This window comes from Rosa rugosa, chromosome 7 (genome assembly GCF_958449725.1).
Source record: "Rosa rugosa chromosome 7, drRosRugo1.1, whole genome shotgun sequence".
Taxonomy (NCBI): domain Eukaryota; kingdom Viridiplantae; phylum Streptophyta; class Magnoliopsida; order Rosales; family Rosaceae; genus Rosa; species Rosa rugosa.
Window position 1 is genome coordinate 8,258,434 of NC_084826.1, and position 15,521 is coordinate 8,273,954.

The 15,521-nt window shown below is 37.1% G+C and overlaps 1 protein-coding gene across 1 annotated transcript; it reads left to right on the forward strand.

The window, feature by feature from the left end:
- LOC133721537 (solute carrier family 40 member 2-like) lies at positions 1-3,845 on the forward strand. The gene is made up of 8 exons (XM_062148179.1): positions 1-336; positions 1,126-1,276; positions 1,394-1,590; positions 1,689-2,174; positions 2,498-2,669; positions 2,793-2,930; positions 3,022-3,132; positions 3,439-3,845. The coding sequence occupies exons 1-8, from the start codon at positions 203-205 to the stop codon at positions 3,595-3,597; spliced, it is 1,548 nt and encodes a 515-aa protein (XP_062004163.1). The 5' UTR covers positions 1-202; the 3' UTR covers positions 3,598-3,845.
- Positions 3,846-15,521: the final 11,676 nt, after the last annotated feature.

The window sequence follows — 15,521 nt, forward strand, 5'->3', positions numbered from 1 at the left end:
AGTTTCGCACCACATAACAAACAATACTACTCACTTATATTTCTACACTTACATTTCTACCGTCTATATGTATTCAATAACGATTATGGTACTCATCATTGTCATCATCATTAAGGAATAAGGGTGCTCTACTGCCATTGCTGGTGTTCATCATCAACAAGCTCTATAAGGTTCAGGCCCAGAGGAGTTAGAAGCTGAAATAATGGAGGAGGAGGAAGAGTGCCTTCTAGCCCATGTACAAGAATGCCCTTCTGATCATTCTCAATATGATCCTCTTCCTTCAATTCTTGTCAAATATCTTTACATAGGCCACTTTTTGGCCAGATGGGGTGCCAGGTTGTCCTTGAATCTTTCTTTCCTCTTTCACTAGATTTTAGATATCTTTTGTTAGAGACTCTCTCCCCAACTATAAAATTGGACTTTCATTAATACATTGGAGTATGCAAACCTTTTGAAATCAATTTTCTGTCTTTTTTTTTTTTTTTTTAATATCTCTTATTAGTATGCTGAAAGTATATTGTTAATTAAAGTTAAACAACTACTACTAAAATCAGTAAATCAAATTACTTTGAAGATTCTGAACATGTTAAGCTATTTACATGTTGTGTTGCGGAATCGATTGTCTATCAATGAGATGCCTTTAAGGAACAAATGAGTGAGCAAGTTTCGATTTTACTAAAATTTATGATCCCTTTCCTTCTTCTATATGTATAGGCAGATATTATGCAGATGGTGGCAGTAATAAGTTTCCTACAGATCAACCTAGTAGGCTAGTTGCATGAGTTTAATCATCTGTTTGAGAAACGTAAAATCGGACCTCTATGTGTGTTTGTGCTCCCTTCATGTCAACTTGATTCTATGATCATTATTCTTCTGCTATATATGCTCTGGTGGCAGTAACAAGTTTACTACCGATCAACCTAGCTATCAGGCTAGTCACACGAGTCTAGTCCTATGTTCAAGAAACTTAAAATTGGATCTTTATGTGTCTTTGTGCCCTCTTCATGTCAAAAGTGAATACAATTTTTCTAGATGTTAAGATAAATTTCACTAGGGGCTACGTGATTTTCAAAATTCCATTGGTTGGATTTAATTTCTATTGAACCTTCCCTGATTATTTTTCAGAATGTGGGAATTCTCTGTTGGTTTATACATGATAAATGTATGGCCAGACTCTCTACTCTTTGCTGCTATATATGGTGTGGTGGAATCAGCTTCTACTGCGCTTTTTGGACCTTTGGTCGGACGGTGGGTGGATAGATTCTCATATGTAAAGGTAGGGTTATGGAAGTAAACTTCTATCAAAATACAGCTGGGAGGACAAAAGAATTGCTTATATTTATATATGCATCATGTTTACATCTGAGTATCTTACAACTATATATATGGACAGATTCTTCGAGTTTGGTTAGTAACACAAAATCTCTCTTTTATGATTGCTGGAGCCACCGTGATGGCGTTACTGATCTACCCAGATCTAAAGCTCACAAGTTTCTATGCATTTGTTTTACTTATCATATTAACCAACATCTCTGGAGCTCTTGGAGTTCTCTCCACTCTTGCTGGTACCATCTTAGTTGAAAGAGACTGGTAACTTCCGACTTTAATAAACATATATATTTCCTCTTGAAGTGGGATAGTATGAAATTGTATTATGTTATACTAAAATACAAATATTCTTGGTGCAGGGTTGTGGTGATATCAGAAGGGCATTCTCCAGAAGTACTAACAAACATGAATTCGGTCATTAGGCGTATTGATCTTTTCTCCAAACTTTTTGCTCCGGTGGTAACCGGCTTCATCATCAGCTTTGTATCACTAAAAGCTTCTGCCTTAACTTTAGTACTCTGGAATACCATATCTGTTTGGCTAGAATACTGGCTATTCATTTCTGTGTATAATGGGATTCCGGCTTTAGGCGAAAGCAGCCAAAGGAAGATATCAAGACGTTCTCAGAGTGATCTTGAAGGCACTGGCACATCTACTTCTCAAGAGAGAAGTAGCTTGCTTTCTAAAGATGAAAATGATTCAGAATTTGCTGAGGAAAGCTGGATAACGGGAGTTATTAAAATGGTGTCAAGGATCCCTTATGTTAGAGCTTGGAGCGTGTATTTGCAGCAAGATGTTGTGCTTCCTGGAGTATCTCTGGCTTTGTTATTTTTCACTGTACTCAGGTAACCACCTTCAACATGTTATATTCTTTTGTAAGACGATCTGATATGTTATGTTTCCTATAAATTGCACATTTAAATATGATTCTAAGTAACCAACAATCTGGATTTGAGTCTGGTAACATACTAACATATTAGACAAACTGTCTACCAAGAGAAAAGTTTTCACTTATCAACAATGATTGCTACCTTTACTTGGTTCCACATGCCCACATGATATCATTCTGTAAACTGTAAATACACCTCAACTAGTATATTTACAACTTTCCCCTAGTGGATTTGGCTTCATATTTTAAGGCTCTTACTGAATCGTGTTACTCCCCTAGCTTTGGAACATTGATGACAGCTACCTTGGAATGGGAAGGCATACCTGCATACACCATTGGGATAGCTCGTGGAATAAGTGCTGCAATTGGAATTTCTGCAACAGTTGTTTATCCCATCTTGCAATCTCATATCTTAACACTTAGAACCGGACTCTGGTCTATCTGGTCTCAGGTAAAAATTTGGAGATTTCAAATGCTAATCTTTTTAAGTCATTCTAGATGGCTAATTGGACCTCCAGGATGTTACCTACTAATGGACCCTCAAATTTCTGGTACTTTTGTTTTTTCAATGTAGTGGACCTTCCTCATATTATGTGTTGCTTCAATATGGATCCATAACAGCCTTTGGTCAGCTTATATGCTAATGGCAGGAGTGGCTACTTCTCGGCTTGGGTTGTGGATGTTTGATTTGGCTGTCATCCAACAAATGCAGGTAACAGAGCAGAACAATGTATCTCATACATCTTAAAAATTTTCTTAATCTTGCAACTATAATGACTTTTCCCCTTTCTCATTTTTGACAGGATCAAGTTCCTGAATCAGATCGTTGTGTAGTGGGAGGTGTTCAAAACTCCCTTCAGTCCAGCATGGATTTGATGGGCTATGTCATGGGAATAATCATATCTAATCCACAGGTAATCATGTGTAGCATTCACTATCCACTTCATTTTTTATTTTTTAGTGAAATTTACTAGTAGTCTGATAACTAGAGCATCAGTCAATCTATTGGTTAAGGGCACCTCAGAGCCTTTCCCATGAGCCAAGTGCCTAAAGACAGAACTTTTGTCAATTTCTTCTAATTTAACTGATTCTATTTGATCTGCACTTTGTCATGAGCGTGTCGGTGTGAGTGCCTTGTACTGTTAATATGTGATCAGTTCTCAGGTTCTGAAGTTTATCAACTCATAATGTTGTTTGCATTGTTACGTATAAATGTTCAGGAATTCTGGAAGTTGATTTTGGTCTCGTTTGCCGTGGCAACATTGGCAGCATTGCTCTATACCCTGCACGTTTACCGCGTACGAAAGCACCTCCTTCACTTTGAGAAATTAGCCTTCTTTCTGAAATGCTTCACCAGTACACAATCTGAAAATTCATAATGGTTGGACCTCCATTTCGCTCCTCATTTGAAAATTCATAATCTGCAGTGTTGTTCATATGTGATGTAAGTTATGTAACTTCTAAGCTGGGACTCCATCATGCTTCTTTGTTTCATATGTATATTAAATTTGATTAGTAATTGTAGTCGGATACATTTAGGCTTTGGAAGGAAAATTTGCAAACCAGACATTGTCACCAGATGTGGTGGTATCTTTTGAAGGTATAGGTGTGAAATTCCTCCCTCAAATGGGCATCTAAATCCCTTCTTATGAGAGCATGTTCACCGGTATCATTTTTGGCCGGTCTCCAGCAAGTCTGGCTGAGGTGGTGACCGGCATGGGTGGAAAAAAACACTTCCACCGGCAAATAGATGACTGGCATGAAATTGAAACAATCTGACCCAGGCCAAGAATTATGTCAGTTTCTTGGCCCAGAAACTGACCCAAGAAGACTGGATGCCACTCTGGCCCAAGCCCGAACGTGGTTCCCATCATGTAGTGATGGAGTGAAGATGCAATGCCAGCCGTTGGATTGCAACTGAGATGCCAGCAATATTTTGGCAAAAATGCTGTTGTGAGGGTTCGAAACCCAATCACCATAAATACACGCACATTTTCATGGCCAACTGCTCCAACAAGAAAATTCATGTCAAACTAGTTTTGTTGTTTTCCTTCTAATTTTATAATTTATCATGCATAACAATTTAAAGAAAAAAAATAAAACAATGAATAAAATAAATATTACTAGGTTATCCATAATATCCATCACTACCATCTATTTACATCACATATATTTCAATTTTACAATAAATAAATTAATATAAAAAATTCAATGAACAGTAACTGACCGGTCAAGAAACAGAACGGGTGGAAACACATGTCCAGTGGCAGTGAACAGTGTCTTGTCCCTGACCTATTGACCTAACGGGTGAACTTGCTTTGAGAGTAAATGGAGACTCATCTATTGGTTATGAAACTACAGTACCACACACTATATCAAGGGTGTTTTTGTAAAACTGTTTATCCCTTTGACGTCTCAAATAGCTAAAGTCAGGGAATTATTAACATCTTGGATAAACCCTAAACCTTTGTCCCCCCCCCCCCCCCCCCCAACGCTATTGAAATCTTGGTTAAGCACTAGCCAATGCATTTAATGATGAATAGTTTTATCTGATGATTTGCTTATTTATCATCTATAGCCTTCATCTTTGACCTCTCAAGCTGGTTGGATACACTAATCTAGATCACGTGATTACTTTACTGCATCTCATCTCAACTGTTTTCGGGTTTTTCTACCAGATCGACCCCCAGTATTTGCCGATATAAAATGTATATTCTCAACTGAGACAATAACGTACGTCAGATGAGCTAAAGCACTTTCAGTTATCTAATCCCCAGGTTTAGCCTTCACCATCTGCCCCATCTTTTGTGAGATTTACTAATGTTCAATCATTTGAATATTAGTCAAGCTATTATTGGTCAAGGGAAAACGTTGAAACTAGCCTTATGAAAACTAGCATTTCTTTCTGCCCCCGTGCCCCGTATATACTTTTGTTGTTCAGGAATTCTGGAAACTGAGTTTGGCATCCTTTGCTATGTTAACTTTGGCTTCATTGTTGTATTAAGCACATGGGGCAGTATTATTGGTCAAGGGAAAACGTTGAAACTAGCCTTATGTGGATGCATCAAAAGGGCCGGTCTTACACACACATAACCACTATGTCGATATTCTCCTCTACCATAGCTACTCGAGAACTCAAAGTATAAGGTTTTTGCTTCGATATTAAATTATCTGTAGTTCTATTCCTTTACAAGTCAATAGATGACTCTTCACTTTTTCAATTTAAAATTAGTAAGGCTTTAATTTGAGTCACTTCTTTAAACATCACAATATCCTTGTAAGGTGGCAAATATGTGAAACTTTATATCCTTACTAGTCTATACTGAAATGTTGCTGCTATGGAGGAGTTAGATATCTATCTGTAGGGGCGCATTAAAGTCCCATATGTTCTAGCTTTGGTCATGTTTTGGATGTTGAATCTTTGCTAGCCAGCATAATTTTCCAGAAGATTGTTTTGGACTTTTGGTCAAAACTTGGAAATGCATGCAGGCTATGTAAAGCGTGCAAGTGTGCAACATGATAATATGACTTTTCCCCGGTGTCAATAATGGGGAATTGGGGATTGATGTTGGAAATTTCTAAAAAATTAAAGCAAAAGGCAGTTATAGATTCATTTTCCATGACTAAGACATGGGAGATGATCATATGCGTCATAATTTTCTACCTATATATCGACTAATATAAAGAAGTCCCTCGTTGCCGTACAATGGATTTTTCTTTGTTTTGGGCAGCTGAGACTTCAAGCCTTCAACATAAGTGAGGGTAGTTGCTTGACTTATAATTAGCTAACGTTAAACATGTAAGGATCAGCAATTTTTACTGTTAACACGGAGGTTTAATCAGAGACAGAGTCGCCATGCCAGATTGCCAGTGGTGCCCAGCGCAACAATGATAATTAGCTCTGAAAGTGATCTTTAATTACGAAGTATAAGCCTCATGCTGGATATTTTTCTGCTGGCAAATTATTTATCAAGGCAAATCTGTGTTTTTCTCTCTTTCTTGATCACTCAAAACCTTCATCGTACATCGTTTACATGTGTTTGGTAAACCAAAATTAGTAAACACCATGTACAATTTAATTCATACACAAAATCATCGTAACAAAAAGTTGGATAGGATATCAAGAAATAATTAATGTGTTGTTATTACTAGAAAAAAACGTAATTATCAATTATGTAATTAATTGGCTAATGAAATAACTAATTAGTAATAAAGACTATTTAACTAATAGAAGAATGCATAGTTTGAGCATTTCCTAGGAAGCCTTTGGGTTCCCCTTGACAAAGTCAAAAAAAAAAAAAAAACTAATAGAAGAAGAAAAAATTAGTTTGAAGAGGCTAAGGGTTCAACCGGTTACCAAATTTCATATATTTTGGAGCATTTGATATATTATTAATCCAATGTTCTAAAATATTCAACAAAACGAGTATATACCAAACACTCAGGTACTTAAGAAAATTCATATTTGGTACTATAAGGCCTCATTTGATTTACACAGTAAAATTATTGAGAATGTTTAAAAAAAAAAAAAAATCCAATCACCTACTAAACGAAGATGGAAAAATAGTGTTACTTAACTCTAGTTTTCCCAAGCCTAGAATATGTAAACAAACAAGTCCAAAGAAAAAAATTGTTGCATCATAAAAAGAAGTCATCCATTAAAAAAAAAAGTCATTGTTGTCTGTTGAGTTCATTTTTCAAAAAGTAACCACGTCTACAGTCAGGCAAATCGCAAATCGTTTCAGTTTTTATCAGATTGAGTTTGTGGGACTTTTTACATATATAAGTAGACTTTTGCTTGGCCATGTGAGTACATCATCACTTGGTCATGTTTTTGAAAAAAAAAAATTGAATCTCTGGCAGTCTGCATAATTTTTCAGAAGATGGTTTTGGTCAAAGCGAAGAAATGCAGGCAATAATGAACCGTACGATGCAGTCTGCACAAGCTGTTGTGTTGAAAATTTCTAACGGCTCCAAAGCAGAAAATGACATAGAAATACATTTTCGATGACTAAACATATATGAACCCATGCGTATCATATGCTTTTCAATTTTTCACTTTTATATACGACTTTTACATATAGAAAATAACTCCTTCCGTACAATGGGTTTTCTTCAATATAAACAAGAATCATTGCTTGACGCACTTATTCTTAGGAATTAAGTTAACCTAATTAAGAACATTCGACATAAGGAATTAAGGATCAGGAAATCTTTATTCAACACAATGATCGATGACTAAGCAGTTTTGAACAAAACTTACTGTTTCTGCTAAGACAAATCAATAATATATTCTAAGTTGCTATAGCAGTGCTTCTGCAGCTCAAAGAATATTAGCTTAATTTGAAAATTTATGTTGTTTTGCTAAGATTAAAATTAGGTCTTACAAACAAGGAAGGGCATCCACTGGATTCCGATACCTCCCTTGCTAAGTGGAAAGACTCAGATTACACGACGAACTGGGTCATTTTCCCTAACGAAAACTAAAAGGATTGTTAACAGAAAAACAAAACTGCCCAGACATTCAATCACGTGGTGGGGGGTTTTTGTTCATGACCTTGCCTACAGCTAGTGCTCACCAACTCCTCTCTGACCTCACCAAGTTTTCTACAATTATTGGATTCCAATACCATCGCAGCTAAACCACATTATTTCTAATAATTAATCAATTCGTTTGTTCCAGTTAATTTCTTGCGACCATTATAAAAGTGAACAATTTATATGATGATCGAGGAGCTTTTAACTTCACTTTTTTGTTCCTCCTAGTGTGGGTGTATTCAAATTACCACTGTATACATAGTTAAACAAATGAATCGGATCGATTTGAATACATATGGTTTCCACCAAAAAAAGACAGGAAATCTTCATTGGTATCTCATAGATGTTACTTTCCCGATTTCACACCGTTGGATTATGGACTAAAGTCACAAAACAGATTTAATGAATTAAACAAGTTTTTCTCTCCAAAGATTCATCAAGTCTTTCACAATTATTATTTCAATTTCCATCTTAGGCTCGTAGCTAACCGCATTTGTTTCTAATAAAATATCAATTCGTTTTGAATTAATATCACAAAAATGAAAATTTTATATGATGATCAAGGAGCTTTTAACTTCACTTTTTTGTTTCTCCTAGTGTGGGTGTATTCAAACTACTATTGTATACATAGTTAAACAAATGAACTTGGATCGATTTGAAAACCATATGTATTCCACCAAAAAAAGACAGGAAATTTTCATTGGTAATATCTGATAGATGTTACTGTTGGATTTATGACCAAAACAGATTTAATGATTTAAACAAGTTTTCGTCTGCAAAGATTCATCAAGTTCATATGTTTACAGGGCCGGCCCTGAGGGCTGCTACATGAGGCAGCGGTCTCAGGCCACCGGATTCTGGGGGCCTCTGTGGATTATGTATATACATTAAGCTTAGGATATATATTGTTTTTGCTGTTTAAAATCTCAATAATTGTTTTACCACAGCGGTACTGCATCAAGTCCCTGTCATAGCAGCCCAGATTCGAACCTTGCTACCTACTATTCATTTTTTTTTTTTTTTATATTTCCAATGAAATACGTTGGATTTTTCTGACTTATCATGGCCAGTGCTAAGATCATGCCCAAGCTTTTTGCGCAGCAAGCCTAGCAAAAAAAAATCTCTCTCTATATATATATACTATTCAATTATTCATCCAATCATTCAATTAACTCATACGTTGGATTTTCTGACTCATCATGGCCATTGCTAAGATCATGCCCAAGCTTTTTGCGCAGCAAGTCTAGCAAAAAAAAAATCTCTGCATATATATTCAATTATTCATCCAATCATTCAATTTATATACTTTTTTTTTGTTATTTTTACTTTTATTCAAGACATATTATTTTGTTTAGTTATTTGTGTGTGTGTGTAGGAGGCCACATTTTAATTTCTCGACTCAGGCCTTCAAAATCTCAGGACCGGCCCTGTATGTTTAACTATGTATACAATAGTAGTTTGAAACTTTGAATACACCCACACTAGGAGGAACAAAAAAGTGAAGTTAAAAGCTGCTCGATCATCATATAAATTTCAATTTCCTTCGCAGGCTTGTAGCTAACCACATTTGTTTCAAATAAAATATCAATTCATTTTGAATTAATTTCTTGTGATCATTATTTAAAATGAATCATTAATGTGATGATCGAGGAGCTTTTAACTACATCTTGTTGTTCCTAGTGTGGGGGTATTCGTGTGGGTGTATTCAAACTACTATTGTATAAAAAGTTAGACAAATGAACTTTGATAGGTTTAATTGAAACCATTTGCATTCCACACACAACAAGAGAGAGAGAGAAGAAACTTTAATTCGTATAATGATGTTATTTCAATTTCCTATTGAAAAATTTTCATATTCGGACGTTCATTATCAATCGATTATGTTGTTTTTTTGTTTTTTGTTTTTTTTTTTTAATAAAGGGCTGGTGCGGCTGCTCTCAAGTCTTAATTAATGAAACTGTCGAATACAAGGAGAGGACATTAAGCCTAAACCCCTAAGTACAATAAGCATATAGAAAACGTCCTGAAATAATATTAGGAGTCTCTACCAAAGAAATATATTCAACTAGGCATCAACTAACAAAGAATGTTCTACTAGCTACTTTATTTGCTTTAACATAGCGGTGACATAATGGAAAGATAACTCGATATATAACACGATTACAACGTAGCATGATTACCATAAGCACAGCTTTCCTACTATGTTGTTGCCAGATGATAATTTCGACGACACTTAGCTTCACTTTGCCGCTAGGCGGTAGCGACCATTTGACGAAGCAAATAACTCGCTGCCTACCTAGAGCATATAAGGCACGTTGAGTGCATACACCAGCACAAGGCCCTACTAGTCCTAAACAACAAGTGTAGACACTTATTTCACGCCAAAGACGTGACCAAAATAAATAACTGCATTAAATAAAAACATAAATAACATAAATAGCCAAGGTTGGGCCCAAAAAGAGGGCCCAAGCCCAAGCAACAATCTAGGGAAGAGGAAACCCACAAACTGCCAGCCGGGCTTGGCCCAAATCCACTACAGCCACCGCCGCCTGACCTTGCACAGGGTCACCTCGCCGCCTTCGCCAGACTGCCGTCAGCAATCTGTCAACGCGCCTAGGAGACCTGTCATCCCAGATCGGAACCAAACCATGCAGAGAAACCATCTTCGTCGCACCATCGAGAAGCTGTGTGGAAACACGCCCACCCAGATTGGGATAGGATGATCCTAACCAGATCGGGTTGCTCCGATTAGCCCCCGGCCACACCACGCCGGACGACTCACCGCCTGGTCGCCTCCAAGTCTGAGAACATATCCGTCGAGTAGGCCATTGCAGAGAGAACCAGAAGCCAACAACCGCGATTTTCCCCTCCCTCACCTCACTGACATCCACCGTAATCTCTCCGATCGGAAAGAGAACGCTGATCGAGAGACCCGGCCTCACACCTAACTCACGCGGAGTCGGCAATGGCCCGTCCGACGACAACGTAGGGGCATGCCGCCGGACAGGGGTGAAGCTCTACTTTTCTTTATCTCAAGCGCGTGCGGCGCGGTCTCCCATTTGTATAGTCCAGTAACTTTGTGTTTTTTTTTTTTTTTTTTTGAAATGGGTTTGGAATCCAGTCAAATTGGGAGGCTCAGCCCCACAACCCATATTATTAACTAAAGAAGAATACAACTGGGGCGCCGGGGGGGGGACGTAGTGCCTAAATCCCGTGAGCTAGAGATGACGATAAATCTTCATCCAATACAATCCATGAGCCAAGAAGGCCCTTCCTCTAACCAAAAATGACACCCACTATTCCGGACGATGAACTTGGCAATCGAGTGAGCCACCTTATTGCACTCACGCGATCGATAGAGAACTTCAGAAATATTAAGTTGCCTAGCTAAGAAGACTCTTAATCTCAGAGATAATAACACTATCAGCAGCATAACAGTCCTCTTTCTTGTTTACTGGAGATGCTTCTAGACAATCAGACTCAACGATCAGAGGGAAGAAAGAGCAATCTAGAGCAAATTCCAAACTTGATTTGAGCAAAGAGCAACTAAGACCGAGAATCCGAGATATCACATGCCTCTTGCTTAGCAACTGCTCCCATTAGGATCCCCTCATGACTGCGAACCGCACCACCTACTCCCCTCATTATGTTGATTAATATGCTGATTTTATTTCTTTTGCTTAAATTTATGTTGATTTTGGTAGACGGATTATGACTGTTGACTCAACCAGACAACCACAGATAGGGAGAGGTGGTGACTGGTGAAGGTACCTTGATAGTTGCTGCCGTACAACGATTTTGATTCGAAATATATATGTTAAATTAAGTAGGTTTAATTGGTTGCAATACCTATTACTTACTATTAACATATGGTACACAATGACTATTCATATTGTACGTTTTATAATCATATGACCAACGACTTTATGAATAGGCTAAACACTAAACTTTGAGCAGAGAACTTATTTAGTGCTATGTCAATTGCCATTCTTGGATTAGTTTATTGTTAATTGAATTTGATCGATGAGCCTGGTCATAGTCATACAATGCTTCTGGAGAGAAAGAGACGCATACCTAAACGACAACTCGATCCGTGTATGCTACAGTGATCAAATGCGTAAACTTCTAAATGAAAATGATTATAAAACTTGTCACCAAGCAATATTTTAGTCACTGATCATAATCATTTCGTGTACGAAGAATGTACCTCCTGGTTACACCTCGATGGCTATCGGTTCATCCTTTTTAATAATCCAGTAAGCTTCTGGTGAAGAAAAAATGAAAAGTACGTAAATCATAAGGTTGTAGTGGGGGAGGGGGCTTCTAACTGTAAAATATCACATTATAAGAAAAATGCGGATATTCATATTATTGTCTGTCCCATTTGGTTTTTATTTTTTTTATAATGACATTATTTGTCTAGAAAAAACCAGTGAAAATTGCAAAGGCCATTGATTATCTAATTGCGTATGGCATCACGTGTGACATGCAATTGTTGTAAAAAAAAAAAAAAAAAGTCAATCTATCTAAAGGAGAAGAAACTCATAATGATTTTTTTCTTTCGATTGATATGATGCCTTAGATCGATCGAGAAAATAAGGTTGGGAATTTGATCTGTAAGTGACCCGGAGAGGCGAAACCTAGGTTTCACAATGGCGGCGGTGAGTTTTGTGTTCCCCAGACCAGGCAGAGGCATAGACGACTGCGACGTAGACTCAGGGAGGCTGCGGTTTCTCGAGCGACGACGCGGTGTTCTCGACCAAGGTGTTCGGCGGCTCAAATCGCGGCGGTAGTGTGCGGTTGAGAGTGTTTTTAGGCGGATCGAGCTCAGATTTCATAGCGTCGATTCTGATTGTGTGTTTAAGTCTAGGTCGGTCAGATTTCTAAATCAACAATGACGGAGTTGCGTCGACCGACAAGGAGCCTTCTAGGGTGGGTAACAACGACAAAATTTGCTCAGGAGGCGATGGAGGTGTGCCAGATTGGCGCTCTTCAGGCCGCTTTCCGGTTCGGGTCCCTAGCCTCAATCTGGGGTTTGGGCTGGGTCTAGGGCAGTGGGCTTGTGGGCCGGGTCTAGGGCAGTGGGCTTGTGGGCCAGTCTAGGTTGCTAGGTTGCCCTTTCTTTTGATCAACCCACTCAAGGTTCTCAATTCTTTTAACAAGTTTTTCAATTGCAGAGATATGCATGACTCATTTCTTTCCATATAATAAAAAGCCATAAAGATTGATCAACAAGTTTCAATCTTCATTCTTGTTCAGCCCATGCTCTGTAACCAGGATTCACTTGCATAATCATTAATACATGTTATTTTATTCTGATTCATGATTGAATTGGGACCCAGCAGATCAAGTATGAGGTTGGGTTGAGGTTCAAACTGAAGGCTTGGCAATTTTGATGATTCGGTAATCCAAATTCATATAAATTGAAAAGAAAACTATGACATTTTGGGTGGTTATTTCTTCCTTCTACAAATATATAATTAGAAGAAAAAAATTAAATTGGTGTATCTTTTAATTCGGCAAGGTTAGATGTCTTTCTCATAATTAGGTTTTGGATTGATAGATTAACTGGGTTTTGGTTCATTTTTTTTATTTTTTTATTATTTTTTTTTTTTTTTAAAAAGGATCAAAGGATTTCACTCCTGCCCCCATGGTGACTCGAACTCATGACTTCATACATAAGTAGTGGGTGCTCTAACCACTGAACTAACACCACCGTCTTTCATGTATCTTTGTCGATCGTTCTTTCATGTTTCTTCATCGAGAAAGATCAAGGTAAGTTGAATTGAAATGGAGAAGAAGACAACGGGGATGGGAACACAACTACAATATTGCACTAGTACTCGATTCTTTGTTTTCTCTCATTTAGTTAGAGGGTAAAATAAAAAATAAAATTATACAAAAATTATAAGGGGTCTAAATAGCAAATTGAGAGATCTGAATAGAACCACCCATTGTAAAATTGAAAGATGGATTCCATTTTCCATAAAAAAAGGATTTCTTCCATATAATCATAGTGTTTTGGCCACTCAACCATAAAAGCCTAACTTCACAAATAAAAAAATAAAAAAAGATCACATAAACCTAACCCTAACAAACCTAATCAGAGACGATCTAGCTGGTGGTATAAATCATCACCTCATAATAATAATAATTTTATCCCAAGCAAAACATTCTATACTATTTCTTTAATCACAGGCCTACCTATCGACTTCCCAATCTGCCTTCCTTCTCTCGACATAAGAATTAATAAGAGCAGAGCCGATGGCAATCTTGCATGAAAATCAGAAGAAATGTAAATATCCGGAAGCAGCAAGGGCAGTATGGGAACAAGACCCGGTAGCTAGATACGCCTGCATGAGTCATAACCTCCTGGCGAAAAATCTGGAACTACCTTTAATTGAAAATTTGACTTGGAACCGTTCTTATCTGAGTAAGGTGGTACTACGCCAAAGCATCTATATAAGTACGGCAATATCTACTGCTATTATAAATATCATTACCTCATTTCCACTTTCGTATTTTAATAAAAAAAAAAAAAAAAAAATTATGGGGTTGTTTTTGTCAGGTTGTACGTACTGTCCGCACTTGAATCTGTCCTTCCTCACATAGGTCCTCCACCGAATAAGCTGCTGTTGCTGCTTTCGCGATAAGAAAACGACTTCTGACCTACCCAACGTGCCCCTCTCCACTTTACTCAATTACTTTCCGTCCTTACCCGTCCTTACCCGTACGGAGTCTCCTTTTCCAACCTGAAATTACTTGACTGCCCTCGTCATTTCTTTATTGTTATCGCCGCTTCGTTTTGGAAAATATCTACCCTAGAAAGAATATATGTGTGGATCAAAATCAAATAAGCCCGCTTCGTTTAGTAGTTGACTGTTACCTGTTAATAATTTTTTTTTTTAAGAGAAGAATTTTCTTTGATTTCGTGGGTGCTTGGGCAACATTTAATTGCGTGATAATCAAGTTCTAGATGGGGTAGACAATTATGGTTCGACTTGTACTCATCTTATTTGGTGAATATAGGCTCATTCATTTATTCTTTCGCATTGTCATAGCAATGATTTAGGTTTTCAAAAATTTTCTCTATTTGTTAGATCTTTTATCTTTTTTTTCTCTTTATTATCAAGTAAAATACTGAGATTAAAGATGGTGATTTGTTTTTTTTTGTTTTATCTTTGATTTAAGTGAATAAATTAATTGAAAGCTATAAATAACATCTAAAATATGATCTATTATGACCCAACATTCATGCAATGCGTACGTGACTTAACAAGAAAAAAATATTAACGATATTTGATATATAAAAAGCATTCATAAACAAAATATTCTTTAACGAGCTAGTTATAACTTAGAAATTCTTAACAATTTGATGCTATTAGAATGAAAACCATTGTTAACACTAGGGGTTTTGAGGCTTGGGATAAATGTACACTGTACAGTATTCTGGAGTAATTGATATTTTGTGTGTTTCTTTCTTTTCTATAAAGAAAGAGATGTGTTTTTTTTTTTTTGACGATATAAAGAAAGAGATGTGTTTTTTTTTTTTTTGACGATATAAAGAAAGAGATGTTTGTTAATAAAGTATAGTTTGTCATTGGGGTCATCTTATTTGACCGCAAAGGAAGGGTAAACTTGTCCATTCGAAGCGAAACAAACAAGAACAGAAACAAAGCGAGTATTGACGCTCCCAAGGTCAATATAGTAATTCAGTCCTCCTTCTTTACTCTCCTCAGCTCAACCCAACCTCCCCAAACAGAAA

Excerpts from the sequence above, each read along its gene's own strand:
- LOC133721537 (XM_062148179.1), top strand. The coding sequence starts at position 203 with ATGGAGGAGGAGGAAGAGTGCCTTCTAGCCCATGTACAAGAATGCCCT. Across the intron at positions 337-1,125 it reads TTGGCCAGATGGGGTGCCAG|AATGTGGGAATTCTCTGTTG; the intron begins GTTGTCCTTGAA and ends ATTATTTTTCAG. Across the intron at positions 2,670-2,792 it reads TCTGGTCTATCTGGTCTCAG|TGGACCTTCCTCATATTATG; the intron begins GTAAAAATTTGG and ends TTTTCAATGTAG.